This window comes from Myodes glareolus, chromosome 9 (assembly GCF_982192425.1).
Source record: "Myodes glareolus chromosome 9, mMyoGla1.1, whole genome shotgun sequence".
Classification (NCBI taxonomy): Eukaryota; Metazoa; Chordata; class Mammalia; order Rodentia; family Cricetidae; genus Myodes; species Myodes glareolus.
Genome location: NC_142034.1, coordinates 63,455,867 through 63,482,608, shown reverse-complemented (window position 1 = coordinate 63,482,608; position 26,742 = coordinate 63,455,867). Strand labels below are relative to the sequence as shown.

The following is a 26,742-nucleotide window of genomic DNA, read 5'->3' as shown; positions in this document are numbered from 1 at the left end:
AGCCCCAAGGTCCCTCTAGGGAGTGGCCCAAAAACGTTAGTGGGTAAAGCTTGAACCCCCATTTGGGCTGTCAAGACTGCTGGGGTGGAGGTACTGAGGTCCAGTCCTGCACTTCCTGGGGTGGCGCGGGCAAGGTCCGCAATGCAAAAGGATTGCCCAGTGGAACAAACTGGATTCAGCCACTGCCAGGGTGGGACCCCCTGATTCCTGGTGTCACTGCTCCATACACTGAGGTTGAGGGGCCCTGGAGCGGGGCCCTCCACCAGTTTCCCTGATGTTGGCCTTGGACGGGCAGAGGCCTTCCATCTATGTCTGTCTTAGATCTGCAATCATTTGCCCAATGGGCCCCCCTTTTACATCATGGGAACTTTCCTGGTCTGGCTGCAGTTCCCTGAGTGAGTTGTGGACATTCCTTTTTAAAATGTCCAGGGGCACCACAGTTAAAGCAGGTTTTATTCCCAATTGTCCGAGATCCAAGCCCAGGCCTGATGGCAGTGGCAATCACCTGGCCCTGAGTGAAGTGCCCATCAATATCCTGGCAGATCCGGATGTATTCATTTAAGCTTTTTGCCTTATGTGGCCGAAAGGCTTTCTTACAGTATTTATTTGAATTCTCAAATGCCAGCTGCTTAACTATGGGCATAGCTGTGGTCACATCACCAAATAATCTCCCTGCCAAGTGCAATATCCTATCCACATAGTCCTGAAATGGTTCTGAAGGCCCTTGTAGAACTTTTGACAGCTGATCCCCCATGGCCTTGTTTGGCAGGGCTTTCCAAGTAGCCACAGTTGCAGTCACCATCTGGAGATATACGGCAGGATCGAGTACAATTTGATTGGCCAAGTCAGCATAAGCTCCTGCTCCAGTTAGCATGTCTAGATTGTGCTGTGCCTGTCCCATTTACGCATTTAACCTAGCCGTTTGTAAACAATTTTCTTGATATTCTCCCCTCCACAATAAGTAATCTCCTCCCAATAGTACCACACAGCATAGCTGCTGCCAATCGCTAGGTGTAAGATTCAATGCTGCAAAAGACTCTACCATGGCAAGAGTAATCGGGGCCTGAGAGCCGTATACCACCACGGCCTCTTTCAATTGCTTCATCTCCTTAAAGCTCAAGGCCATATGTTGTCTCAGCATCTGTCCTGGATTGTTAGGATCAGGTATCTTCATAACCAGAGCAACTGTGTGCAGGGGCCGAAAACAGACACCTCCTCTTCTTCCAGAGCCCTCTTCAGCCTCCCTGTCATCTCTCAGTCCCCAATGGGACTCCCTCCTTCCCCAATTGGCATTAAAAGCAGGTGGGGCTGATGGCACACATAAGGAATCCTTCGCTTTACAGCGCTTCAGCCTTTTCTGAAGTACCTTAATTTCCTGCATTAGCTGTGCTTCCTCATCAGATAAACTATTCTCTGCACTAGAGCTGAGGCTGTCTTTCCCATTTTCTGACTCAGAGGTTATTGCTATCTGATTTTGTGCCTGAAAGCGGGTAGACTTTGGCACTAGCCTTAGTCCTGCACCAGATTCCAAAGTTCTCCCTGGTAGCTCTGACATTTCCTTTTGGTCCCTATGGACTGGCGAGTCTCCTCCTCCTGTATTTCTTCAACTATCTCTTTAGCAGCTACGACCTCCGGTCTCACTATCACTTTATCAGTAAGTAGGGCATCAGGAATCAGGCACCATAGCGAAAAGGTAGATATAGGGATGCTATCGGCACCCTCCTTTTGTAGCCGTTTCTGCAAATCTGTTTTTACCTGTTTCCAATCGGAGATGTTCAAACCTCCACCTGTCAAAAACCATGGGCTTGCTGCGGCTATATTCTTAAGAAAATCCTCTATAGTTCTCTCTTTGACCTTGGTTCCTTGTTTCTCTAACAATTTAACTATCTGATATATCAGGTCTCTCTTACTGCTTGTGGATCCCATTTTATCCTAATCCATCCTTACCGGCCTAGGACGACCACGTCCGCTACCCCTTCTTTCACAGATCTCGGTGGAACCTCCACTTTGCCAAGCCTGCATGACAACTGTCATTCTTCTGAGCGAGGGACGTCGGGATTAACACGCAACACAACTTCGGGTTCTGCAGACAAGACTTTATCCCACTTTCTCACACAGTATATATAGTCCTCAACAGGGGAGGCCAAGACAGCAGAAGCAGGAAGCTCATCTCAGTAACTCAATGGCTTAGGGGTAAACATCCTTAGAAACATTGCTGAAAACAGCAGATTGTTCCTGTTTTCAACCAACTGCAAGAGTGCAAAACAGATCAAGTGGGGGTGCGAAGGCCTGTCCTCTAGGGACCCGACAGAAATGTGGGTTCACTAAAGTTTGGTAGACAGAATCAGTCTTTCAGAATGATTATGGATCATTCTGAACTGGCAAACAGGAGTATAGAGTTTTCAAAACTGAAGAGAAGCCATGAGGTCACATAAACTTCTGTGCATATGTCAAAAGGAAAGATATAGAACATATTTGAAAATGTAGTTAACATATATTTGAAAAAAATTTTTTCCAGGTGCTCATGGTGATATATATATATATGCGTGTGTGTGTGTGTGTGTGTGTGTGTGTGTAATATTATATATAAAGTATCTATATCTATCTATCTACCTACCTACCTATTTCCAACTATTCAGGACGCTAAGGCAGGAGGATGGCTTGAGTTCACTGAGTACAGCCTAGGCAAATTGGAAGAGTCTATCTCTCAATGTAAAAACTAATTAAACAAACAATATCAACATAAATATTCTACTACATTTCCAGATTTTGTGGATAATTGTAAGAATTTTTAATTTAAACATAATTGATTAATTAGGAATGACAGCTGTGGAAAGACATACACAGTTAATTGCATTGTGATGGGAAGATAAGAAAGGGCAGGGTGCAGAGAATGGAGGGGAATGTACTCAAAGCACATTTGTTGGGAACAGGCAAAAGCATTTTGCCCTAAGTCCTGCTTCATTTTGCTTGCAGGGGAAAACAAAGTTCAAGGTCCCAACCCTGGGGGAGCCAAGGACTCCCCAATAACTAACCAACTTCTCCTTCAACAACAGAAATAGCCTGCTACACATTCTTTGTTCTCTAGAAACATGATGACTCTTCCTAACAACAAAAAGAACAAATGAATCTGATTGGTTGGATTGAAAACTTTGCATTGTATGTCAGCTGACAGTTTTGTTTTGCACTGCCTTGTATTAAATCTTTTTGCTGTTGTTTTTTGTTTTTAGAGACAGGGTTTATCTGTAGCTTTGGGGCCTGTCCTGGAACTAGTTTTTGTAGACCAGGCTGGCCTCGAACTCAGAGATCTGCCTGCCTCTGTCTCCATAGTGCTGGGATTAAAGGTGTGCCACTGTCAGGGCCTGTGGCCCCAACAGAGAAACTATTTTTACTCTAACTGACTGGTATGGAGGCGAGAGAAATAATGAGACACAGTTCACACAATCATAACGGAAGAGCATCTTAGGCTTCCTTTATCCTGAATATCTACCCTCACTTATTATCCAAAACATCTTTTATCCCCCAGGTAAACCAAGGTGGATACTCATTAATATTCTCTTTCCGGGGCACCCAAACACTTGCAACTTAAGTCACCAGCTTTGGAAAAAACACCTCTCCCCAGGCGGTCCACCTTATAACAAAGGAGAAAGAGCCATACATCCTGGCCTTTGTTAGGTGGCTAATTTGCTTGTTTGGCAGGACTGCAGTTGCCTAGTGGCCAGTGAGCCTGCCTGCAAATATTTTGTATGAAATATGGGCCCACATGCCACCACTGCCCCTGTATTAAATCTTACCTTGCAGAAACCTCATGTGCCTGCTTGTGTTGATTCGTAGCCTTGGACCCACAACACATTATAAACTTGTATAATATATCTTCATGTAGCCGGGTGGTGGTGGCGCACTCCTTTAATCCCAGCACTCGAGAGGCAGAGACTGGCAGATCTCTGTGAGTTCGAGGCCAGCCTGGTCTACAAAAGCTAGTTCCAGGACAGGCTCCAAAGCTACAGAGAAATCCTGCCTCGAAAAACCAAAAAAAAAAATCTTTATGCAACCTCATCTCTTATATATAATGAATATGCAATAATGAAAACGAAATGATTTATTGGCAAGCTTTGTATCTTTCTAAATAAAATTTATTTCCAGATATATTATCTTTTTGAATTTTCACTCTTAATTGTGTATTATTATTTTAAATTAATTTATTTTTATTTCATGTATACTCATTTGCCTGCTTGTATATGAATGAAGGTGTCAGATAATCAGTTCTTAGTCTTACGGGTGCTAGGAATTGAGCCCAGGTCCTCTTAACTGCTAAGCCATCTCTCCAGCCCCAATTGTTTATTATTACATTTTGTGGCAGGGTCTCTCTGTGGCCCTGGCTGTCCTGAAACTCACTAAGTAGTCCAAACTAGTCTCAAACTCACAGAGGTTTGCCTGCCTCTTCATAGTCCTGCTATGTTAATTTTTATCAGCTTTTCCCTTTAGAGTTGGTATTTTTTTTCCACCATGAACTACTTTCTGTGGCCAAGTTAGTTCACTATTAGAGTTGTGCTTTTTTGTTTGTTTTCAAAGAGTTTTACTTTTTACATTTAGGTGTGCACTTTGTCGAGAATTTTTTTGCCTGAGGTAAAAGAGTCAAAGTCATTGTTCTCGCTAGGTATGATGGTGTGAACCTTGTGACCCCTGCAATTAGGTCGAGGCAGATCAGGACAGTCTGACTACCCATGTAGTAAAACCCTATCTAAAGAGAAAGTTCCCAAACAAAATTAAAAAAAAAAAACCTAAACTAAATAAACAAGCAACAAACCAAAACCAAATTCCATCCCCAGTCCCTAAGTCCCCAGTTGATAGACCTAACTATTGGTAAAATAGTAGGTTTCTAGTTGTGTTAACTGTGGTGGTTACTAGTTGGTAGGCAGAGTAATTAGCTATGTGTAGGTATCTCTCTCTCTCTCTTTCTCTCTCTCTTTTTTTTAAAAAAATTGATAACCTCTCCCCTTCATCTTTGTGTGTGTGTGTGTGTGTGTGTGTGTGTGTGTGTGAGAGAGAGAGAGAGAGAGAGAGAGAGAGAGAGAGAGAGAGAGAGAGAGAGAGAGGACAGGGTTTCTCTGAAGCTTTGGAGCCTGTCCTGGAACTAGCTTTTGCAGACCAGGCTGGCCTTGAACTCAGAGATCTGCCTGCCTCTGCCTCCTGAGTGCTGGGATTGTACCAACATCACATCGCTTTTTATAATACTCTTGACAGCTGCAGCATTTATTTTTGTTTTTTGGAAAAGTGTCACATAACCTAGCTCGAAGGTGACCTTGAATACCTGAGCTTCCTCCTTCCACCTCCCAAGAGCTGGGACAACAGGAATATGCCTGAACACCCAGTTTTGCAGCGTAAATTAAGTTTTTCTGAAAACCAATGGAACCCAAGTCACTACTCAGAATTTCCCTCCGGAAGATTTAAGGTAAAGGACTTAAGTAGGAAGATTTCATTCAGACCTCAAAGGTTAAATTGCCCTACGCCTGGTTGGCGGCGAATCTCTAATGCGCATGTGCTCCCCCCCCCAAGCGTTGTGATTGGGCGGAGCCAGCCGCATTACGTCAATTCCGAGGCGGGAGGATGAAGTTGATTAACCATGATCTCTCCGTCCACTAGGTAAAGGCTAGGGATGTAGGAGCCCTTTGGTGAGAATGAATGAGGGCAATGTCCTGTCTATAGCTGAGGCGCGCGGTGCATCCGTTTCGAGTGACTCCTAGTCCGGTCGAGGGGGAGCAAGCTGCGGGAGGCCATGGGCCCGATGGCTTCCGGTTTCCCGCGGCGCCCCACTTTGAAGGAAGCTGTGTTCTGTCGCCGGGACTGGAATGCTGGCCCCGTGTGCCCATCGCGGAGGTCGCTGCGTCTGCGTGTGTGCGTCTCGGGGTCTACAAAGGGCACCTGCGCCTGGAACGTGCCTAGGTCGCGTGCACACTGCTACTGCGGCGTGTGTGGATGCGTGACCCCGGGCTGGAGCGCTCGGGCTCCTGGCTCCCCAGCCCGGGCAGGGTTAGCATTAGCGAAGAAGATCTGGGTTTTCGGAAGGGCTGGCAAGATACTGACCCTGGAACATCCACGGGAAGGGAATGACTTTCTTAGATTCTACATTCTTTCAGCCCTAGCTCTGCCGCTCAGCGGGTGCAACTTTGGGCAGATGTCTTAAACGTTCAGCGACCGTTTCTTCAGTTAAAACTTTAGGAATACTGCAGTAGTGAAGTGTAAATGAGATTTCGCTTGCAAGGGCTAGTGGCTGCACGTAATAGGTAGTCAACATATGGTACGCACCCACTTCTCTTCAGATCATAAGCCTTCAGTATAGTGATTTGAAAGTTGGTACACATTCCTTTCCACTCGAACACGACCTTGCACTGTCTCTCAGGTGGGTATCTAATTTTGTTATTTTTGTCTTTGTGCAATATTTTATTAAATGGCTTGACAGGGCAACTTCCAGCCTCTAGATGAAGCTGCCAAGACCCTGTAGGCACTGGCTGGGGCATGGCAGGTGGCTCTGGCTTCCCACTCTTTTGTTCTGAGATGGGGGTGGGGTGGGGTGTGCAGGATCTCATCTTTAGGTTCCAGGATGGTCAGGCAGAGGCTTCTTTGGTTGAGCTTACCTCTTGGGTCCCAGGGCAGCATTTTCTTTTACTTTGATGTTCAACACACTCACATGTCTGAGCAACACATGGTACAGACAATGTTAATGTAGTAGTTAATAGGGTGGATCTCCACTGTGAATATCCTCAAGCTTCATGGCCTTGGCCCTCTCTCCTCAGAGCTTCCCAGACACTACACACAACCTGGAAGCCCTTGGCCCCACTCTCCATAATGAAGCCTAGCACACCATAGCAGCCCCTTGGATCAACCAGTCTTCCTAGAAGTTTGTAACCTAGAGATCCCAGGTGGGTGTCTTTGTGCCCCAAATGTCCATGTCCATGCTACTTTTGATGGAAATGCCTATAAGGGCTTTTCTGTCTTTTAACTCTGGAGGGGTGGAGTAAAAGTAGAGAAGTAGCAGATGGGAAGGAGATCCCTTAGTGATATAGTTGGAGTTAGCCATCACGGGGAGGGACCTTACTGAAGCACCCACCGTGGCGACTGTTATAGATAGATACCCACGGACCTCATTGAAACAGAGTAAAGTCAGTGGTATCGCCTTGTTTCAGAAGTCACAGAAACTAAGCTGCAGCGTGTTAGTGAGGGAGGCAGGCTCTTAGACAAATGCCTCGAGGCGAAAGCTGTGCCCATTCAGGGAAGAAGATGGTCTTTGGGTTGGTCATTGTAAATGAGATTGAAAGATTGTTACAAGTGTGTATCTCGGTGCTGTGCACTGCCTTACTATGGAGGCCAGATTCCTCCTCATACCCAGTGCCAGGCACTTGGGGATGCCTCAAGTTCCAGTATCTCTGAGTCAGGAGATCACAAGGCCAGGACTGGAGGCCAGACCCCAGTGGAGTTACTCTTTCTGGAGACACAAAAATGGCTGTTCATTCCAGATAGAGAGCAATGACAGACTAAGAGGATGATCCCATCCACGTAGGCCTGGGAAACCGGTGAGCCCATGCGGGTGACTTACAGGAGCCTGGGGGCCAGGAATACAAACAGTTGAAAGACAGCATCATTACTGAAATGCCCGTCCCAGAATGGCAGGTACATTATTGGCTTCTGTTGAGCTCGCAGGCAGCTACACCACTGAGCGGTCTCCTCTCCCCCCAGTTGCTTGCTCAGAGCTTCCAGGACAGGCGTTGCTGAGTCCTGAAAGTTTCACGAACTTTCAGACTTAGAAGTTTTTATATCATGAGCTGGGCAACCCCTCCTCGCTTACTTAGTGTTTCCTTTCCAACATTTGGAGCTTGTTTGGGATCATTTATTTTTCTTCTAGTACTTTGATTAATAGGATAGGTAGGAATTTCTTTTTATTAGAGAAAACAGGCTCTGGAAAACTACTTGCTATATTGGAAAGGATCTTTGCTCACATTTTTTTCCGAGTTACAGGTTGACTGGGGATTTGGTAAGAGCAGAGAAGCAAACGTTAGCGTGTGCTAATAACACATCCTATGCTTATCTAAGAGGAAAATAGCTTAGCTCCTTTCTTTTTTCCTCCTTATTTGACAGTCTCATTATGGAGCAACCAGATTTCTGAGAAATTCCTTTCCCTTCCTATATCTCTGTTCTGCCCCAGGCTTTCTTCCCTCTGTTGTTCATCGTTGTGTAAATTTTTGCTACGGCTCTGGTTTCTCATCCTTGATTAACTAGGAGAAGGAAAGAAATATGAGGAGCCTAATATTTTGAATGGACAGAATGTAACTGGAAAAAGTATGGATCCAGTTTTTGTCTTTCAGCTATCAATGCAGGAAACACAGTGGGAATAAGAAAGAGTTTATTCTGGAGCCAGATATGATCCAGCGTGGTAACAGTTGCATGGTTTTAGAGTAACAACAAAGGAAACCATAATTCCAGTTGCTTTGCAAATCCATTGGTAGAAACATCTGGTAGTCGGGCTCTATAAACTTGGGGAAATCTCAGTTCCAAGCCACAGATGCTATCTGGAAGCATTCTTAGCCTTGTGGTTGGTGGAAGCTAGGAGTTTGTACATTCCAAAGCATTTATCTCATGTTCACAAAGACGTTAGGTTCCATACCGAGATGGGGAATAAATGCTTACTATGACCCAAGATAATTTAGACTCTGGACTTGCAACATTCCAACCTTTCCACATCATCGAAGTTCTCACAGTCGGTCAGCCTTTCCAGCCACAGCTTTGTTTCAGGGAGTCTGGACTTGTAGACACTTCCTTTAGGTTTTTCAGCAAATATCACTTCCTATTCTTCTGCTGGCTTTACTTTTGCCCTTAGCTGCTGCTCAGTGTGAATAATACATTTTGTTTATCTTTTCTGTCTCTGACTGTTGTGACATTTCTATGAGGACAGCTTGTTTTGTTCTGACACCAGGCAGCACTTGGTAGCTCTTGATGAGTACTGAGTGAAGGTCTCCTGCAGCAGCCCTGTGTGGACCAGAGGTCCAGCAGACATCTTAGAGTTGATTTGCTTTATTTATGTCCATTTCTGAAACTGATGTCTGTGTGCAGTTCCTGTCTGGATGCTTGGCCTAATTCCTAATTAAAATGTCTGTCTGTCATATTGCTTTTTTGTTTGTTTGTTTTTGATTTTTGTTTTTTGTTTTTGTTTTTTTTTGATGTTTGGAGGTAGAGTTTCTCTGTGTAACTAACAGTCCTGGCTGTCCTAGAACTCACTCTGTAGAGCAGGCTGCCCTTGAACTCACAGAGATCCTCCTGCCTTTGCCTTCCTGAGTGCTGGGATCACGGTGTGCACCACTACTGCCTGGCTTGTGTCATTCTTTTAAAAATGACTAGCCTCCAGGGGTCACAAAGCACGGTGGCTCCGGGTCAGACCCTAGTCGTTGCGCCTGAGCAGTCCTGGCAGTCGGAGTCTTTGTCAGCCCACTCCCAGTGGTTTTACACATGGCTTCTTTAGGCCCACCCTACGTGGGTGATGATTTCTGAAACTGCATCCTGGGAGCTCTCCGAGGAGCCTGCAGGCAGCTGGACACTCAGGACATCTTTCTTTTCACAATTTATCTAATCAGAGGCTCGACCACAACAATTGTTTGTGTTTATACTGCTTGGTAGGGAGTAGCCTTTGAGAGTCATCCAAGTTTCTGTTCTCTTCCTAATGCTCCCCACTCTCCCGTTCCTTTCTGGGGAGGTGGGGGGGAATGTTTTATTTAGAGGGATTATGGTAATTTGGAGGGAAATGCCATACAACACATTGAGATCTCAGTTTTCACCTATGTCAAAGTGGGTAGGTAGGCATAGTCTGCCCTGGATTAAAGGTGCCGGACCAGCTGAGAGTTTGGTCAGGCTCCATGTGGCGCTCTGCCACGATGTGGCACCCTTTCTCCTTGTGCTCTGCCTCCTCGTGGCACTGCCTACTGATCACTGCTTGATGACTGCCTCCCAGTGGCCAAATTACTGATGCCGAACCCTCTTTGGACCCTGTTTGCAGGGTTGCTGAGGGTATGTGCTTCCTGGAGAGCAGAGATACTCAGTGTACTTGCTTTCCAGGACTGGCATGAAGTGCCCTCTAGCCTTGCTTCTCATGTTTGCTGTTAATTGATGCGGGTCTGCATTCCTCAGATGTGGGGCCCTCAGGCTGACAGCCCCAAATACAATACACTGTAGTTTGTACCAGCAAAGTCCTGCTGACTTGAAGGTGTTCCCTGCTCCCCGATCGTAAGCACTGGCACTGGTGTGAGAAGAGATGTCTTGCTGGATGCTGCTTCTCAGACATGAGCTAAGAAAGAGTGGGTGCCTTTATTCCATTTTTTAAAAAAAGATTATACTTTTGGGGGGTGGGGCCAGAGAGAGGGCTCTTCTGAGTTCAGTTTTAGCACCTTCATTGGCAGGTCACAACTGCCTTAACTGTAGCTCCGTGGATCCAGTGTTTAGTTTTTAAGCTCTTTGTATATTCTAGGCACTAATCTTCTGTCAGATGGATTGATGGCGAAGATATTCTCCCATTCTGTAGGCTGCCTCTTCACACAGCGAACAATTTCCTTTGTAGAATAGATTTTCCATTACGTCTCACTTGCTGCTTGTTGGCCTATTGCCCAAGTGTCTAGAATCCAAGTAAAAAAGTCCTGTGTGTGCCTATATCTTTAACTGTACACCCAACTTTAAATTGAGGTCTTTGATCTGTTTGGAATTGATTTTTGTGCAAGGTAAGAGGTGAAGATCAAGTTTCATTTGTCTAAATGTAAACATACAGTTTTCCCAGCGCCATTTTTTGAAAATGCTTTCTTTTTCATCTTTTTTTGGGGTGGGGTGGGATAGGGTTTGAGACAGAATTTTTCTGTATAGCTGTGGGTGTCCTGGAACTTGCTTTGTAGACCAGGCTGGCCTTGAGCTCATAGATCTGCCTGCCTGCCTTTACCTCCTGAGTACTGGGATTAAAGGCATGCTTTACCACCTAGCAATTTACAGTTTTTTTTAAAAGTATTTATTTTATGTGTACATGTATTGAGAATATTATTTTAAGGTGTGTTACTTTTGTTTATACTGCATTTGATTAACTGCGAAGCTGTGATTATTTGCCTGTCGAAAACACCTGATGGTCCTAATAAAGAACTTAATGGCCAATAGCGAGACCTATGGAGGCATTCTCATTAAAACCACCACAGATGGCATCACATTCTGGCTCCGCTGCCTGCAACATACTTCTCTCTCTCTGGCTGGTTCCCTTTCTACTTTAGTGGGGGTGTTGGCAGGGTTCAGGAAAGGCTGTTGTGGAGGCTGAGGTGATGCAAGGCACCAGGCTCTCTCCCCAGTGGTGGTCCAGCAGTAACCCATCAGGAAAGGAGTGCCGGTTGTCTGAATCAGTCGTTCTCCCCCTTAGAGAGTAAAGAGACACCAGCAGTGTAGAATGTTTGTTGTGGTGATTAGAGAAAAATAAAATAGAAATCACAGTGAGGTCAGTGTTTGGTAACAGGTTGCCATGTAGAGGAGGGGGCGTATATACAGGAGGAGTGGTTGATGGAAAGAAAAAAGATGGGGTGGAGATGTAGGAGGTTTGGTTAAAAGGAGACTAAGAAGAGGTTAAAAATGTGCATGAAAACAACAGGGCAGCCTTTTCTCCCTGGAGCTGGAGTCGCAGAGACGCTAGGGCAACCAGGATACTAGGATATATAGAGAAAAGAAAGAACACTAATGCCTTTAATTCTAGTACTGGACAAGCAGAGGTAGGCGGATCTCTGAGTTCGAGGCCAGCCTAGTCTACAAAGAGAGTTCCAGGACAGCCAAAGCTGTTACACAGAGAAACCCTGTCTCAAAAACAAAACAAAACAGAAGAAAAGAGTATTAAGAAAAGAGGAAGAAAACCAACATCGAGGGACTATGGTGGCCTGCTACATTGACTGTGTGTTTTTTATAAACAAAAAAGAGCTGTAGAAAGAAAGAAACAAGAGCTGGGAGGAGCCTGGGTGTGGGGCCAGATACTCTACTGACTCCCTGACCTAGTAGGAGACTTGGGGTTCGGGCCAAAGTCTCGGTGTGTTCAACGCCAAAGGTGCCTGGGAGCGGAGAGCAGGTGGGCTCGCTAGCTTCAGACGGTGATGCAGGGCAGGTGGGCTCTCTAATTACTAGCGATTCACAGAGCTGGGGCTGAAGACTGGGCAGGCTGTCGTGGTGTCTCTCCCTCCCCACTTCCTCTTCTCTGCCTGAAGTCCTGTCGGCTCTGCCCTGCTGTAAACTAGTGGCTGATCCTCCCGCTTTTACCTTGAGTGCCAGACCTACAGTGTGCGCCATTAACCTGCCACTGTTCAGACTTTCGGAAAATAGGTAGGAAGTTTCATATTTCTTTAGATAAATTCTTGTCTTCCGTTTGAAACCCTGTCTACCCTTTGGCCCAGTTTGCTTGTAATGTGGCACAGTGATCGCATGGTTCCCTTCTTACAGACCTGGACCGATTCCCTCCTAAGCTCTGGAGAGTTCGTAGGTCCAGTCTTGTGGTTTTCAGACTTACGTGGTTTAATTTCTGTGTGTAATTTCTGATTAGATACAGTTGCCTGCTTTTATGATTTGATGGGGGAATAAAAGGAGTCTTCCGGAGAGACTCTATCCCTGACAGAAAATGGTGAACTTTGGCCCAAGTGATTGAAAGGAACAATATCATCACGGGTGACATGGTTTCATATCTGAGTTGATATTCTAAAAGCCATTGCCAAAATACCTCTCGGTGGAAGAGAAAGAGAGCAGCTGACTGTGAGATCTGGCCTGAGGAACACTTCAAGGGGTACCCAGGCACGCTTACCGTGGGTCTAGGATTCACTAACCTTGTACAAGGAGGTGGCCTTAGCCTGTGAGCCCCTTGACTCTGTCACTTCCTTGTGCCGGCTTACGTGGCTCATTAGTGCTTCCTGGCGGTTCAGAGCGGCAGTGACCGGAGTGCGTACTCCTGGTGGCCTGCACATCCTTCTGGGTGGTCTGTGCGCAGTGCTTTTTGTGGAGGAAGCCTTCCGCTTCCGATGTCTCTCCCTGTTTCCTGTTATGATCAAATAGCCCTGGGAAGACTCGATCCCTTTTTTTCTGCCAGTTGATATCTGGAAAACTTCAACAAAGTAAGTTGCCCCCCCCGCCTCCTTTTGGTTTGTTTTTCTTTTTGATTTTTTTGAAACAGGGTTTCTTTGTGTAGCCCTGGCTGTCCTGTGTCCTGGAGCTCACTCTGTAGACCAGGCTGGCCACAAACTCATAGAGATCCACTTGCCCCACCTCCCAATTACTGGGTTTAAGGTGTACACCACCCTGCCTGGCAGGTTTTTGTTTTGCTTTTTTCTTTGAGTGGGGTTTCACTATGTATACCATACTGGCCTTAAACTCACTGCCTCTGCTTCCTCCTGGGATCCCACTCTTTTTTTGTTTGTTTGTTTTTGTTTTTGTTTTTTTTTTTTTTTGAATTTTGAGACAAGGTTTCTCTGTGTACTCTGTGTAGCTTTGAAACCTGTCCTGGCACTTGCTCTGTAGACCAGACTGAACTAAAACTCACAGCGACCCACCTGCCTCTGCCTCCCAAGTGCAGGAATTAAAGGTGTGCGCCACCACCCACTTCTTTTTATACTGTCACCCTCGCCTTCCTGCTTCGTGATTTGGCTACATCTTGAACTAGAAGCTAATAAGCATTTGTGTGTAAAACGTTCATTTTATAAATGTACTAAAGCCCTCTTGTGAGCTATTTTTTTTTACATTTTTTTATTGATATTTATTGAGCTCTACATTTTTCTCTGCTCCCCTCCCTGCCTCTCCCTTCACCCCTTCAACCCTCCCCAAAGCCCCCATGCTCCCAATTTACTCAGGAGATCTTGTCTTTTTCTACTTTCTACTTCCCATATAGATTATATCTATGTAAGTCTCTCTTAGTGTTCTCATTGTTGTCTAAGTTCTCTGGGATTGTGGTTTGTAGGCTGGCTTTCTTTGCTTTATGTTTAAAAACCACCTATGAGTGAGTACATATGATAATTGTCTTTATGTGTCTGGGTTACCTTACTCAAAATAATGTCTTCTAGCTCCATCCATTTTCCTGAAAAATTCAAGCTGTTGCTGTTTTTTTTTCTGCTGTGTAGTACTCCATTGTGTAAATGCACCACATTTTCCTTATCCATTCTTCAGTTGAGGGGCATTTAGATTGTTTCCAGGTTCTGGCTATGACAAACAATGCTGCTATGAACATAGTTGAGCACATGTCCTTGTGGCACGATTGAGCATCCTTTGGATATATACCCAAAAGTGGTATTACTGGGTCTTAAGGAAGGTTGTTTCTTAATTTTCTGAGAAATCGACACACTGACATCCAAAGGGGTTGTACCAGCTTGCATTCCCACCAGCAATGCAGAAGTGTTCCCTTTTCCCCACAACCTCTCCAGCATAAGTTGTCATCAGTGTTTTTGATCTTGGCCATTCTTACAGATATAAGATGGAATCTCAGAGTTATTTTGCTTTGCATTTCTCTGATGACTAAGGATGTTGAACATTTCCTTAAGTGTCTTTCAGCCATTTTAGATTCCTCTATTGAGAGTTCTCTGTTTAGGTCTTTTTTTCATTGGATTATGTGATCTTTTGGTGTCCAGTTTCTTGAGTTCTTTGTATATTTTGGAGATCAGACCTCTGTCTGATGTGGGGTTAGTGAAGATCTTTTCCCATTCTGTAGGCTGTCATTTTGTCTTGATGACCGTGTCTTTTGCTTTACAGAGCTTTTCAGTTTCAGGAGGTCCCATTTATTAATTGTTTCTCTCAGTGTCTGTGCTGCTGGGGTTATATTTAGGAAGTGGTTCCCTGTGCCAATGCGTTCAAGTGTACTTCCCACTTTCTCTTCTATAAGGTTCAGTGTGGCTGACCTTATGTTGAGGTCTTTGATCCATTTGGTCTTGAGTTTTGTGCATGGTGATAGATATGGGTCTATTTCCATTCTTCTACATGCTGATATCCAGTTATGCCAGCACCACTTGTTAAATATGTTTTCTTTGTTCCATTTGATATTTTTTACTTCTTTATCAAAGATCAAGTGTTCAAAGATGTGGGGATTGATAACCAGGTCTTTGATTCAGTTCCACTGTTCCTCCCGTCTGTTCTTATGCCAATACCAGGTTGTTTTCAGTACTGTAGCTCTGTAGTAGAGTTTGAAGTCAGGGATTGTGATGCCTCCAAAAGTTCTTGTATTGTACATCATGAGCTACTTTGAAAGGAAACAGCCTTGGTTTTGACCTTGAGTTATAGAGAAGATTCTTTCTTTTTTAAAGATTTATTTATTATCTATACAGTGGTCTATAGGCCTGCAGGCCAGAAGAGGGCACCAGATATCATCTTGAATGATTGTGAGCCACCATGTAGTTGCTGGGAGTTGAACTCAGGACCTTTGGAAGAGCAGCCAGTGCTCTTAACCTCTGAGCTATCTCTCCAGCCCAAGATTTATTTCTCAATCTGGAAATGTGACTGCCCAAGACAAAGATTCCCTTCTTTTTTTCAGCAAGGTTCCCCATACTCTCTGGGCCATCTTCGTCCAGTTATTTCAGAGAGGCCAGGAAGGCCCAAGCAGCCTGGGGACTCATCGGTGTAGTTATGTGCACTGTAGTGTAGAATAGGCTGATGGCTATTTAAATATTTGAAAAATGATTGTGTCTTAGGGTTATCATCACTGTGATGAAACACCATGACTAAAGCCAAGTTGGGGAGGAAAAGGGTTTATTTGGCTTACCCCTCCACATCATGAAGGAAGTCAGGGTGCATGCGTTTAGACATGGGATGCAAACTTTTTTGTGCATGTGACAAATTTTGATCTCTTTGTTCATTTATGATTTGTGCAGGTAAAAAAATTAAACTTCACTGAACCCTATTTAGTGAGTTTCTTTGATTTGGAAAGAGCGAGCGTTGCCCAGGTTTCTTTGAGACTCTGCTGTGAAGCGACTTTGAGGTCTGAGATTGCTCTGCCTGAGGCTGCCGCTGCTTCTGGCAACTGCCCCCCTTGAACGTGCAGCGGCACCAAGGGGGGATCACACCCGTTAACAGACCCGAGTGAAGGGGACAGAAGCCTAAGCCGGAGTGACAGTGGGATTGTACCTGCCAGGCTAGGTGGAAGATGGGTCTTCAAGGCCTTGTGCTGCTGTGGCTATACCACGTTTAGTGTCTGTAAGTTTCTGGAGCCTCTAGGTAATTCTTGTTGCTTTGCTCTTGTGGCCTTTGGTGTAGCTGTGGTTCAGTCCATGTTGTGGGTGTGGAATGGGGCTGAGACTCTGCTGGTTGTGGGCGTGAGGGGCCCATGAGAGGATGTACAGTGTGGTCTGCAGCTAACAAGCCTAGTAAGGCTCTGGTCCTTGTTCAGAGGCTCAGCTCTGCTGTTCTTCCCTGAGGAGGGGTCCTCCCCCCCATCTTCCCATTACCTGGGTAGTGACAAGCTCCTGGGCCATTTTGGACAAGGCAGGGCCATTTCACACTTGCTTGGTACAAGGAGCTGAGATTTTTGTGAGAAAAAAAATTTCTCCAAGTTCTCAACTCAGCTGGGTTGAGCCTCAGTCTCCTCCCACCCTCGTCTAAACATGGAAAGACTGGAGTAGGGTCTGCATAGCTTCGACTAATCCCTGTTTCTCCTGCATTGTCCCTGACTGATTTGGTTTGGTTTGGTTCTTCCAGGAAGAGCATGCTGAAGGAGAGGGTCATGGACCTGGTCACCCAGACGGCCATCCTGCCCCTGCTGTTCGGCTGCCTGGGGATTTTCAGCCTCTTCCGGGTGCTACAGCGGATCCGCTCAAGGGCTCACCTGAGGGATGCTGTGGTGGTGATTACAGGTGCCACGTCAGGGCTCGGCAGAGGTAAGCCACAGACCTGTGGTGCCAGGAGTGGGATCAGCAGGCTTCCTGGGCATCACGGGACATGCGGAAGGGATCCGCCGTCTGTGGTTCAATTGGAAAAGAAGGGCGTGTAAGCAATGGAAACGGCCTGAACCTCAGTATGTGGGGTGAAAGCTGGAAGCAGCGGCCTCCCTCAGCTCGGCTGCTTATTCAGTGGGATCTTCAGATATGGGGAACTCGGTGGGTAGGTGTGTTTACCTTTTCCTGGGTTTGCTGATGCACTGGCCTTGGTTTTTCGGCTTGATGCTGGCTTTCATGCTTTCCCTCCTCCGGGTCAGGGACTAAGCAGGATTAGAGGTCAGGTCCATGAGGCCCCTGCTTTCCAAACCCAGGCCTTCCAGCTCAGTGCCCTTGCCCTTCAGTGATACATCTGAGTCTGGGGGAAAATATGCTGGATGAAGCTCTGTGAATGACTCCAGAAGCCCAGGCAGAGGCTTACGACAGACTTGCCACGTAGAGCGGCAGCCTGCCCTCTTTCCTCAGCCTCTGCCCCCCAGTAGCAGCTCCTTGTGGCTCCAGTGCCATTTCAGGGAGGACGTTGGGGAGCCCTGGGATTGGGCTCAACTCTTGCGTCAGTACAGTGCGGCCTCAGCAGCGTGTTCCCAGCAGGTGTGGTGGGAGGGGCAGTTATCCGTGCTCTCTGTGTTCTCACTGCGGAGATTCCGGACACCGTGACCAGAGCTAGGACCTGCAGTAGCAGCTGCAGCGCTAGGAGCCAAACCCAGGTCTGACTCAGAGCTCAATCCTAAAACCTCAGCTCCCTTCAAAGAATGTGTGGGTCATAGGGGTCGTCCAGATGCCCCAATCGTAGGAGCAGAGGGCGGGAAAAGGTGAGTGTTACAGGAACACAAAGGAGCAGACAGGCCTGTAGAGAGAGTGTGTGTGTGTGTGTGTGTGTATGTGTGTGTGAGGGGTGCTAGGGAAGGCTCTTGGGCTCACTTGTACACCTGATGCTATGACTAGTAGGCAAGGTCTCTGAGGGTGACCCCCGTGTTTGCCTTTAGATCTTTAGACTTTTTTTCTTTCCCCCGAGACAGGGTTTCTCTGTAACAGCCCTGTTTGGCTTGAAACTAGCTTTGTAGACCAGACTGGCCTCAGACTCAGAGATCTGCCTGCCTCTGCCTCCCCTGGCAGAGTGCTGGGATTAAAGGTGTGCGCCGCCGCCACCACCACCCGGTGACCTTTAGACATTGTAGGGTACAGCTGTTCCAGGCCTTATGCCATTGGTCAGGCCACTGACTTACTCAGCGACTATAAATAGGGTAGTCAGCAGCTGCTTCTTGGATCTCAGTGAGAAGGAGCAATTTGGGTCTTTTTTTTTTTTTTTTTTTTTTTGAGACAGGGTCTTACTGTAAAGCCCTAGCTGGCTAAGAATTGGCTATATAGACCAGGTAGGCCTTGAACTTGTGATGGTCTTCTGGCCTCTGCTTCCCTGGTACTGAGATTCCCTATTCCCATGCTCAGCTTGAGAAGAACAAATTTTAAAATCCTTGAAGAACCAAAAGCAATCTACAGATTCAACACAATGCCCATCAAAATCCCAGCAAAATTCTTCAAAGACCTCGAAAGAACGGTACTCAACTTCATTTGGAAAAGCAAAAAACCCAGGATAGCCAAAACAATCCTGTATAACAAAAGAACTTCTGGAGGTATCACAATCCCTGACTTCAAACTCTACTACAGAGCTACAGTACTGAAAACAACCTGGTATTGGCATAAGAAAAGACAGGAGGAACAGTGGAACTGAATCAAAGACCTGATTATCAATCCCCACATCTTCGAACACTTGATCTTTGATAAAGAAGTAAAAAATATCAAATGGAACAAAGAAAACATATTTAACAAGTGGTGCTGGCATAACTGGATATCAGCATGTAGAAGAATGGAAATAGACCCATATCTATCACCATGCACAAAACTCAAGACCAAATGGATCAAAGACCTCAACATAAGGTCAGCCACACTGAACCTTATAGAAGAGAAAGTGGAAAGTACACTTGAACGCATTGGCACAGGAAACCACTTCCTAAATATAACCCCAGCAGCACAGACACTGAGAGAAACAATTAATAAATGGGACTTCCTGAAACTGAACAGCTTCTGTAAAGGAAAGGATACGGTCATCAAGACAAAATGACAGCCTACAGAATGGGTATTATTATTTATATCTTACAGAAGGGGAAATGGAGAAATAGATTGTAACATAGATGACTATCACAGAACCTATAAGCAAAGAAAGTCTAGAGTTGTACACAGACCTAACACAAGTCCATTCTCCGGAGCACTGGGCTCCCCCCTGTCCAAAAAGGCAGATATTGGGGTACTGAGAGTTAGCTAGGACATGATTGGGGGAAGGTAAACAAGGAGCAAGAAGCATTCTTCTGCTTTCCCTTACTTAATCTTGCTGCCTGAGCTGGGCGGTGGTGGTGCACGCCTTTAATCCCAGCACTTGGGAGGCAGAGGCAGGCAGATCTCTGTGAGTTCGAGGCCAGCTGGTCTACAGAGGGAATTCCAGGACAGACTCCAAAGCTACCGAGAAACACTGTCTCGAAAAACAACAACAGCAACAACAGTATTTGCTACCTGGACCTCTTCTCCAGCCCAGCAAGGCTATAGGCCCAGCATCACCCTCCATGGCTTCTCAGGTGCTTTAGGTACCAGTTCTCTGCTTCCAGCATTTCCTAGGCACCTACTCTTTGGGGTCAGGACTCCCAAAGGGCCTGGCCTCTCTGCTTTGATTTTCCAAAGAACTGTGTATGTGTATATGCCAGTTACATTAGTGGTCTGGGGAGCAGCATTGGTGCTGGAACATGACGGCTAGCGCTACTTGTGGAAGTGGCTTGAGTTTATTGGGACAGGTCTCGAACTCTGATTAGCCTTGCCGGGCTTCATCAGTAACAAATGAGTTGATGCCCACAGGGTTACATAAGAACACCGTGGAAAATTCTGAGCATTATACTCACAAACACGTCCACCTTCCTGGCTTTTCTCTGCCTTATAAATGTATGTTACAGCCAGGTGTTGGTGGCACACACCTTTAATCCCAGCATTCTGGAGGCAGAGACAGGCAGATCTCTGTGAGTTCGAGGCCAGCCTGGTCTACAAAGCATGTTCCATGACAGCTAGGGCTGTTACACAGAGAAACCTTGTCTCGAAAAACAAAAAACAAAACAAAACAAAACACTATCACACCTCTGATTGGAACCCTCCACTGGGGCTTACCTCCAAGCTCCACACTGTTGGCACATACGTGTCAAGTGTGTGAGAAGCAGTCCTTGTGTGGCGCTGGGTGACTTTGCACTGCCTGGAGGGGAAATGGCACTAGATAATATCAGCTGTCTTTTCTTTTCCCTTAGAATGTGCCAGAGTCTTCCATGCTGCAGGGGCAAAGCTGGTACTCTGTGGTCGAAACGTGGAAGCCCTTGAAGCGCTCACCAGTGAACTTGCTGGTTCTCGTACCTCCCAGGTGAGCCTATAGCAAGGGTTTCTGTGGGGGAAGGAAGTTAGAGAACCATCCACATTTTATACCCGACATCGCCATCCGATGCCAGCCACCACTGCCCAGTCCCCTCCATACTCATCTAGTAGGGTGTTGACTGGAGAGGTTGGAGAGGTGATGATTTTTTTTTTTTTTAAATTATCTTATGGGCTGGAGAGATGGATCAGAGGTTAAGAACATTGGCTGCTCTTCCAGAGGTCCTGAATTCAATTCCCAGCAACCACACGTTGGCTCACAAATGAGATCTGGTACCCTCTTCTGGCCTGGCATCAAACTCACAGAAATCTGTCTGCCTCTGTCTTCCAAGTGCTGGGTTTAGAGGTCATGTGCCACCACCACCCAGCCGTGCTGATCATTTTTAATATAATGGATTTTATTCTTCGAGGGATTCACACATCCATACAATGTATTTTGGTTTCAGCAGCTACCTGGTGACTGCAATCTGCCCCTGGTAGCTGTGACTTGCCAGCCAAGCATTCCCTTGGTAATTACATTCAGGTAACCTGGAGCCTCAGGTCACTTCACAGAGTTTCTGCTAGGACAGCTGTCCAGGTGGCGATGGGTTCCCCGAGCTTCCGGCTCTTGCTGAGCTGCGCAGCAGAACCATGCTGGGCCCGATCCTCCAGCACCTGGGACTTACTCTGCAGCAGCTTTGTGACTGTAGAGGTGAACTGCCCTCCCCTCCCCTTCAGACTGCGTCAGCAGCCATGCCTTTCTGTGTCCCAGGGTCAGGCCTTCTGGGAACATATGGATAACATGTCATAAACAGATGAGTAGACGTGACAGCCACGGATGGATGGCACCTGTGACTGTTGAGTGTCATAATGTACAGTGTGGAGCAGCAAAGGCAGCTCTTGTTAATAACTCATGTGGTAACGTACACACCATACATGTATGTTCACACCATACATGATTCTGACCTGTGACTGGATCTCTAAGTTTGGCTGATGAAGGTAAGAGGCGCCCTTGGCCACTTCTTGTAGAATATAGCAGTTACCTTCAATCTAGGAGAAATTTGTCCAGATAGATGTGAACACCCCAGGCTGGAACTTCATAGGCTGCGTCTTTGGAAGAGGGTTGCCACAATTTAGAGCATTTGTGCCAACTGGACCAGTCCCAAAACTCTGAAATGCAGGAACATGGCTGCCACTCATGAAGTACATTTTGTGTTTTTTATTTGGCCAGGGACAGACATACAAACCTTACACGGTGACCTTCGACCTCACAGATCCTGGGGCTATTGCTGCAGCAGCAACTAAGATCCTACAGTGCTTTGGCTATGTGGACATCCTCATCAATAATGCTGGGGTCAGCTACCGCGGTACCATCAGTGATACCATAGTGGACGTGGACAGGAAGGTGATGGAGATAAACTACTTCGGCCCTGTTGCACTAACAAAAGGTAGGGGCATCTTGGGGTAGGACATGTGAGCACCAGTCATTAGAATGCCTCTTAATCTTGCTTGGTTTCTTTTTAATGAGACAGTGTCCCTGTCCATTCTGCCCCTTGCAGTGGGTGTGGTCATTAGAGTCTGGGTGTTTTGCTTTTTCTGGGTTTATATTTGCATTGTATTTGTTTTGCGCCCTCACGTAAGTGTTGGTCTCATTGATGCAGCTTTTCATTTCTGCTTCACGGTACCTGCATCCCACAATGTTTTGATGTACAGATACAGACTTCAGGTCAGAGGTTAAGCTCCCTGTAGGCTGGGGGACTGTGCTGTTTGTATGGTTCTCCGTGGAGAACTATAGCGCCCCCTCCAGCAGCACCAGGCACAGTGGTTAGGAGCCGCTGTTGAACTTTCCACCCTGTCCCCTTAGCACTCCTGCCCTCCATGGTCAAGAGGAAGAAAGGCCACATCGTCGCCATCAGCAGCATCCAGGGCAAGATCAGCATTCCTTTTCGATCAGCATGTAAGTACTTTGGCCTTCCTTTCCCAGAGCATTTTATTTTTTCTGATTATAAAAATGATGTGTTCATTAGCTAATGCATAGACTGTAGAAATACCCTACAGATACATGAGTAACTTCATCAGAATGTTCTTTCTGGGTTTTTGTTTTGTTTTGTTTTGAGACACAGTTTTTGTACTTAGCCTTGGCTGTCTGGAAACTTGCACTGTAGACCGGGCTGTCCTTGAACTCACTCCAAGGACCAGTGCGATCTGGTTAGCCTGGCGAAGAAGGGGCTGGGCTGTCTCAGCACTTGGAAAGGACAGTGACAACGCTCAGTTCAATAGAGGGTAGCTGACCATGAAGAGCATTTTCTTCCTCCCAGGTCTGGACCTCGGTTCTGCCTTTTGGCTCTCCATGTGTGTCCTTGGACCTTCACTAACTTCCGGCCCTAAGCTTTCTACGCCACATCCTCACGTCCACGCCTCCCGGGCTGGCTCAGGGGTACAGTGAGATGTGCTCTGTAATTGAAGACAGTGCAGCCTTATGTTTCTATGAGGATTTCTCTGTTGTCTCGTCTTTGTTTTAATCCTGACAGCATTGGACACTTACCTAAGGCTGCTCAGATGACTCTGCAGAAAGCCAAAACCAAACCGCCATAATCAGGAATGACTAAGCAACTAAGGCCCAGTGTTAATAATGAGTAAAGTGGATTAGAGGTTTAGAGAGTGTGTAATGAGTTATTATACTCCACATTTTACTTTGACTTATTCTCACTAGCTTTCTCTACTTGCTCACTGACTGCAGCAGTATACACAGTGGTCTGGATACTATATGGTTAACCAGATTGGGTCTGGCCAGCTTCCTAGGCAGGTAGGGTTAACCCAGTGATGAACAGCCTTTTAGCAGTGGAGTGGGAGAAATAGCCTTATCCCCTTCTGCTGTTAGACTTCTGAGACATTCACAGCAGAGTACATACATTGGGGGGTGGCACTTTGTGAGCCCAGAGGAGGGCCAGCTTTAACTGGAGTATTGTGGGCTTGCTGTGCAAGGCATAAGTTAAAGCCATGGCCTGGGAGCTCTAGAGTGACCCTAGCTGTCAATATGGGCTTCTGCTTTGAAGACCCAGAATGGCTGCTCTCCCAGAGTCACAGGCCCTGCCTGCTCATCCCGGCCAGCACCTACTCACAGTGCCCTGCTGCCTCCTGGAGCCTGTGGTGCCTTGCTTTGCCCTCCCAGTTCGCCTGGCTGATGGGAGCCCCTGTTGACTCCAGACTAGAGGCGATAAGTTTTCTGTGGAGACGATGGCTTGTTTCCTGAGAGCCTCACTTAGGGTCTCTGTCCCTGAGCACCTGCCCTGGACTGGGGAGCTGCTGCTGGGGAGCAGAGGGGCGTGTCTCCTAGGCAGAACAGGCTCAGTTCCTCCATATGGAAGCAGGCTTGAGTCTGCACAGCCCTCCATGAGGGAGGCTCCCTGAGGCCATCCTCAGCAGCGACAAAGACTGGAAACAAAGCTTGTGAAGGCTCCTGTGGGGTCCAGTCTGTCACTGGGGGATCCCCTCCCCACACAGGACTTAGATAGACCCGCTTGGCAGAGCTGAATATGTGAATATGTATATACACACCAAATATATATATATATATATATATATATATACATATATATATATATATATATAAAATTTTTTATGAACCATTTGAGAATGCTGAAGGGATGGCAGCACTTTATTCCTATAGGATAAATAAGAAGATTCCTTAGTATCTTCTAAGAACCAGGACAAAGCAGACTTGTCAGAATCAGGACATGAACATGGCTGTAGTGTTGTAATCACCAGCACCCTTTCTGCCTCCGTCCACACCTACAGATGCAGCCTCCAAGCATGCCACCCAGGCATTCTTTGACTGTCTGCGTGCTGAGATGCAGCAGGATGGCATCGAGGTGACTGTGATAAGCCCTGGCTACATCTATACCAATCTCTCTGTAAATGCTGTCACTGCCGATGGCTCCAGATACGGAGGTAGGTCTGGTTTCTCTCCTTCATCAGAAAAAGGACAGACTGACTGTAATGAAGCACTCTGCTGGCTTGAGTGTTGGCTGCAGATGTGGACTGCTGTGGACCTGGCATTTCCCCACCCAGACCTCCCTTGGGTCTCAAATTCAGCTTTTAGAACAAGATTCCCCATAGGTAGAGAATTGGGACATAAAATCCTTCACCAAATTTCCACTAACTCATCTGCAGACCCTCAAGGCCTAAAGAATATTATAATTAAGACTAAGTAAATTGAACTCAGAGCTAGCAGGGGTGGGGGAGGGGGTGGGGTCGGAGGAAGAAAGGGGCACTTGGTATGATCAACTCCTGCCAGGGTGTTGGGGAAATGGCTAGTTTCAGGGAGTGTTCAGATGAGGCTGGATGAGGTGGAGCAGGATCAGTCTCTAACCTACTCAGCCAGAAGCTGTGCTGAGCTGACCTCGGGTGCTGCTCATGGGTTAGCAGCCTGACTCCTGCTTATACATAACAGAAGCAGACAAAGAACAGTTGCCTTCCATCTTGGGTCAACTATTAGAGCCAGCCTTACCTTCCCGAGCTTGGAGCAGGCCTGCTATCTGTCCAGCAGACTAACACTAAGCCCTGCCCCTAGGCTGTGGTCCGTGTTCTGTGGTCTATGCTGCTGCTGTTGTCCAGGTCCTGAGGGTCTCGCACCCATCTGAGCAGGCCTGAATCAAGACCACTCCAATCCAGGTGGCTGCTTTGCCACACACAGCAATCTCCTCACAGAAAGCCACAGTGGCAGGAGCCAGACAGCTGCAAACCTGTTCATCCTAGAAAATTGAGCTCAAGCTGTTCTCAATTTCCCATTCTCCTGTGGTGAACACACAGGAGGACAGATCCCCGTGGGAGCTCGGGTTCTGGGTGGCGTGTGCTAATGGCCTCTTCTGTGTCTGTCAACTGGTTCTGCTCCATTAATAAGTTGGATGAGTCACCAGCAAAGAAGGAACATTAGATGCTGTTACCCTACACCCGCCTAACCGTCCCAGCTGTTCCTCCTCCAGCCCTTGCAAGCCACTGGGAACTAGGACAGCTGTTTATTCCCATCTCAGTGCACAGGGGTGCACATGGGGTCAGATGGTCTCTACCATCTATCTCCTCTCCTCAGACAGCCTTGTGAACCAGCCAGGGCAGAGCAGATAATATACCATCCCCTAGTCACTGCTTTTCCCCAATGCAGAATATCCAAGGTCAAGAAAACTCTCAGGCCATTAAATGATTCATGGGTAACACTGTCACCAAGCCTCCTGACACCCCCCTCCCCTTTAAGGTTTTTGTATTTATATGTATACGAATGCTCTGTCTTCGTGCATGCCAGAAGAGGGAATCACATTCTGTTATAGATGTAAGCCACTATGTGGTTGCTGGGAATTGAACTCAGGACTTCTGGAAGAGCAACCAGTGTTCTTAGCTGCTGAGCCATCTCTCCAGTCCTGGCAATCTTGAGATATGGGGTGGGGTTCACTCTGAGACCTATCTATGCTGGCTTTTGGCATCTGTCACAGACCACCAAGCAGGCACACTCTCTAGTTAGTTGGTTTCCACACACTAACTGGTATACCGTCTGCCATCCTGCCTGTATCTCTGTAGCCCCCATTTACCTGCTTTGAACCATAAACAGTTCCTCATTTTCTCAGTGTAATCATCTACTTCCAGGAGGGGCTCTGGGAAGCTGGCCCCATGACTCTTCATTTATCCTCATGTTCTTTCCTTCCGTTTGCTGTAGCTCTAGACAAGAACACAGCCCAGGGCAGAAGCCCTGCAGAGGTGGCCCAGGATGTCCTTACTGCCGTGGGGAAGAAGAAAAAGGATGTGATCCTGACTGACTTACTGCCGTTCTTGGCCGTCTATCTCAGAACTCTGGCTCCTGGGATTTTCTTCAGAGTCATGGCCTCTAGGGCCAGAAAAGAGCGGAAATCCAAGAATTCGTGATGTTGGTCAGAGCTGCTAGCCTGGATCAGCCTGATCAGCCTGAGTACCACCCCCTTCTGGGCTAGGATGACTCTGCAAGGGATTCATGGCTGAGATCTGCTGATGAGCTGTCTTGCACTCTGAGGTGGACAGAAGCACTTCTGTTCTCTCTGGGGGTGGGTTAGCCTGTAAGACGTAAAATGTGGAGTTGGGCTGGGGCTCTACAGATGTGAAATAAATGACTGAACAGTAGGTCAGAGTTCTCATAGAACCACATGTCCCCTGAGGCCTGGGCCTGCCAGATTCCAGTTGTTCTGGAGGTTTGGGAACTAGGTCTCCTTATTGCACCAATTCCATATCTGTATTTTTGGTTTGTTGTTGTTGTTGTTTTCTGAGACAGGGTTTCTCTTGTGTAGCCCTGGCTGTCCTGGAACTCCCTCTGTAGGCAAGGCTGGCCTCACTCAATGAT

General features: G+C 46.8%; 1 protein-coding gene and 1 pseudogene across 7 annotated transcripts; one reads left to right on the top strand and one right to left on the bottom strand.

Moving 5' to 3' along the window:
- The first annotated feature begins 5,523 nt into the window (after nt 1-5,523).
- Dhrs7b (dehydrogenase/reductase 7B) lies at nt 5,524-26,525 on the top strand. Of its 7 annotated transcripts, none has more exons than XM_048448129.3 (7): nt 5,524-5,643; nt 16,711-16,889; nt 20,285-20,394; nt 21,613-21,829; nt 22,246-22,338; nt 24,180-24,332; nt 26,089-26,525. In XM_048448129.3, exons 1-7 carry the CDS (start codon nt 5,624-5,626, stop codon nt 26,292-26,294), a joined length of 978 nt encoding a protein of 325 aa, XP_048304086.3. In that variant the 5' UTR covers nt 5,524-5,623; the 3' UTR covers nt 26,295-26,525. The 7 variants fall into 7 exon arrangements, with proteins under 7 accessions (XP_048304086.3, XP_048304091.3, XP_085551157.2 ...); XM_048448134.3 differs by lacking the exon at nt 5,524-5,643 and adding an exon at nt 5,683-6,400; XM_085695031.2 differs by lacking the exon at nt 5,524-5,643 and adding an exon at nt 6,790-6,920.
- Nucleotides 6,216-6,845, bottom strand: LOC125409560 (small ribosomal subunit protein uS3-like; annotated as a pseudogene).
- Nucleotides 26,526-26,742: the final 217 nt, after the last annotated feature.

Coding starts and splice junctions, on each gene's coding strand:
- Dhrs7b (XM_048448129.3), top strand. CDS start 5,624: ATGATCTCTCCGTCCACTAG. Junction 20,395..21,612: donor CTGGTTCTCGTACCTCCCAG/GTGAGCCTATAG, acceptor TTATTTGGCCAG/GGACAGACATACAAACCTTA. Junction 22,339..24,179: donor CATTCCTTTTCGATCAGCAT/GTAAGTACTTTG, acceptor CCACACCTACAG/ATGCAGCCTCCAAGCATGCC.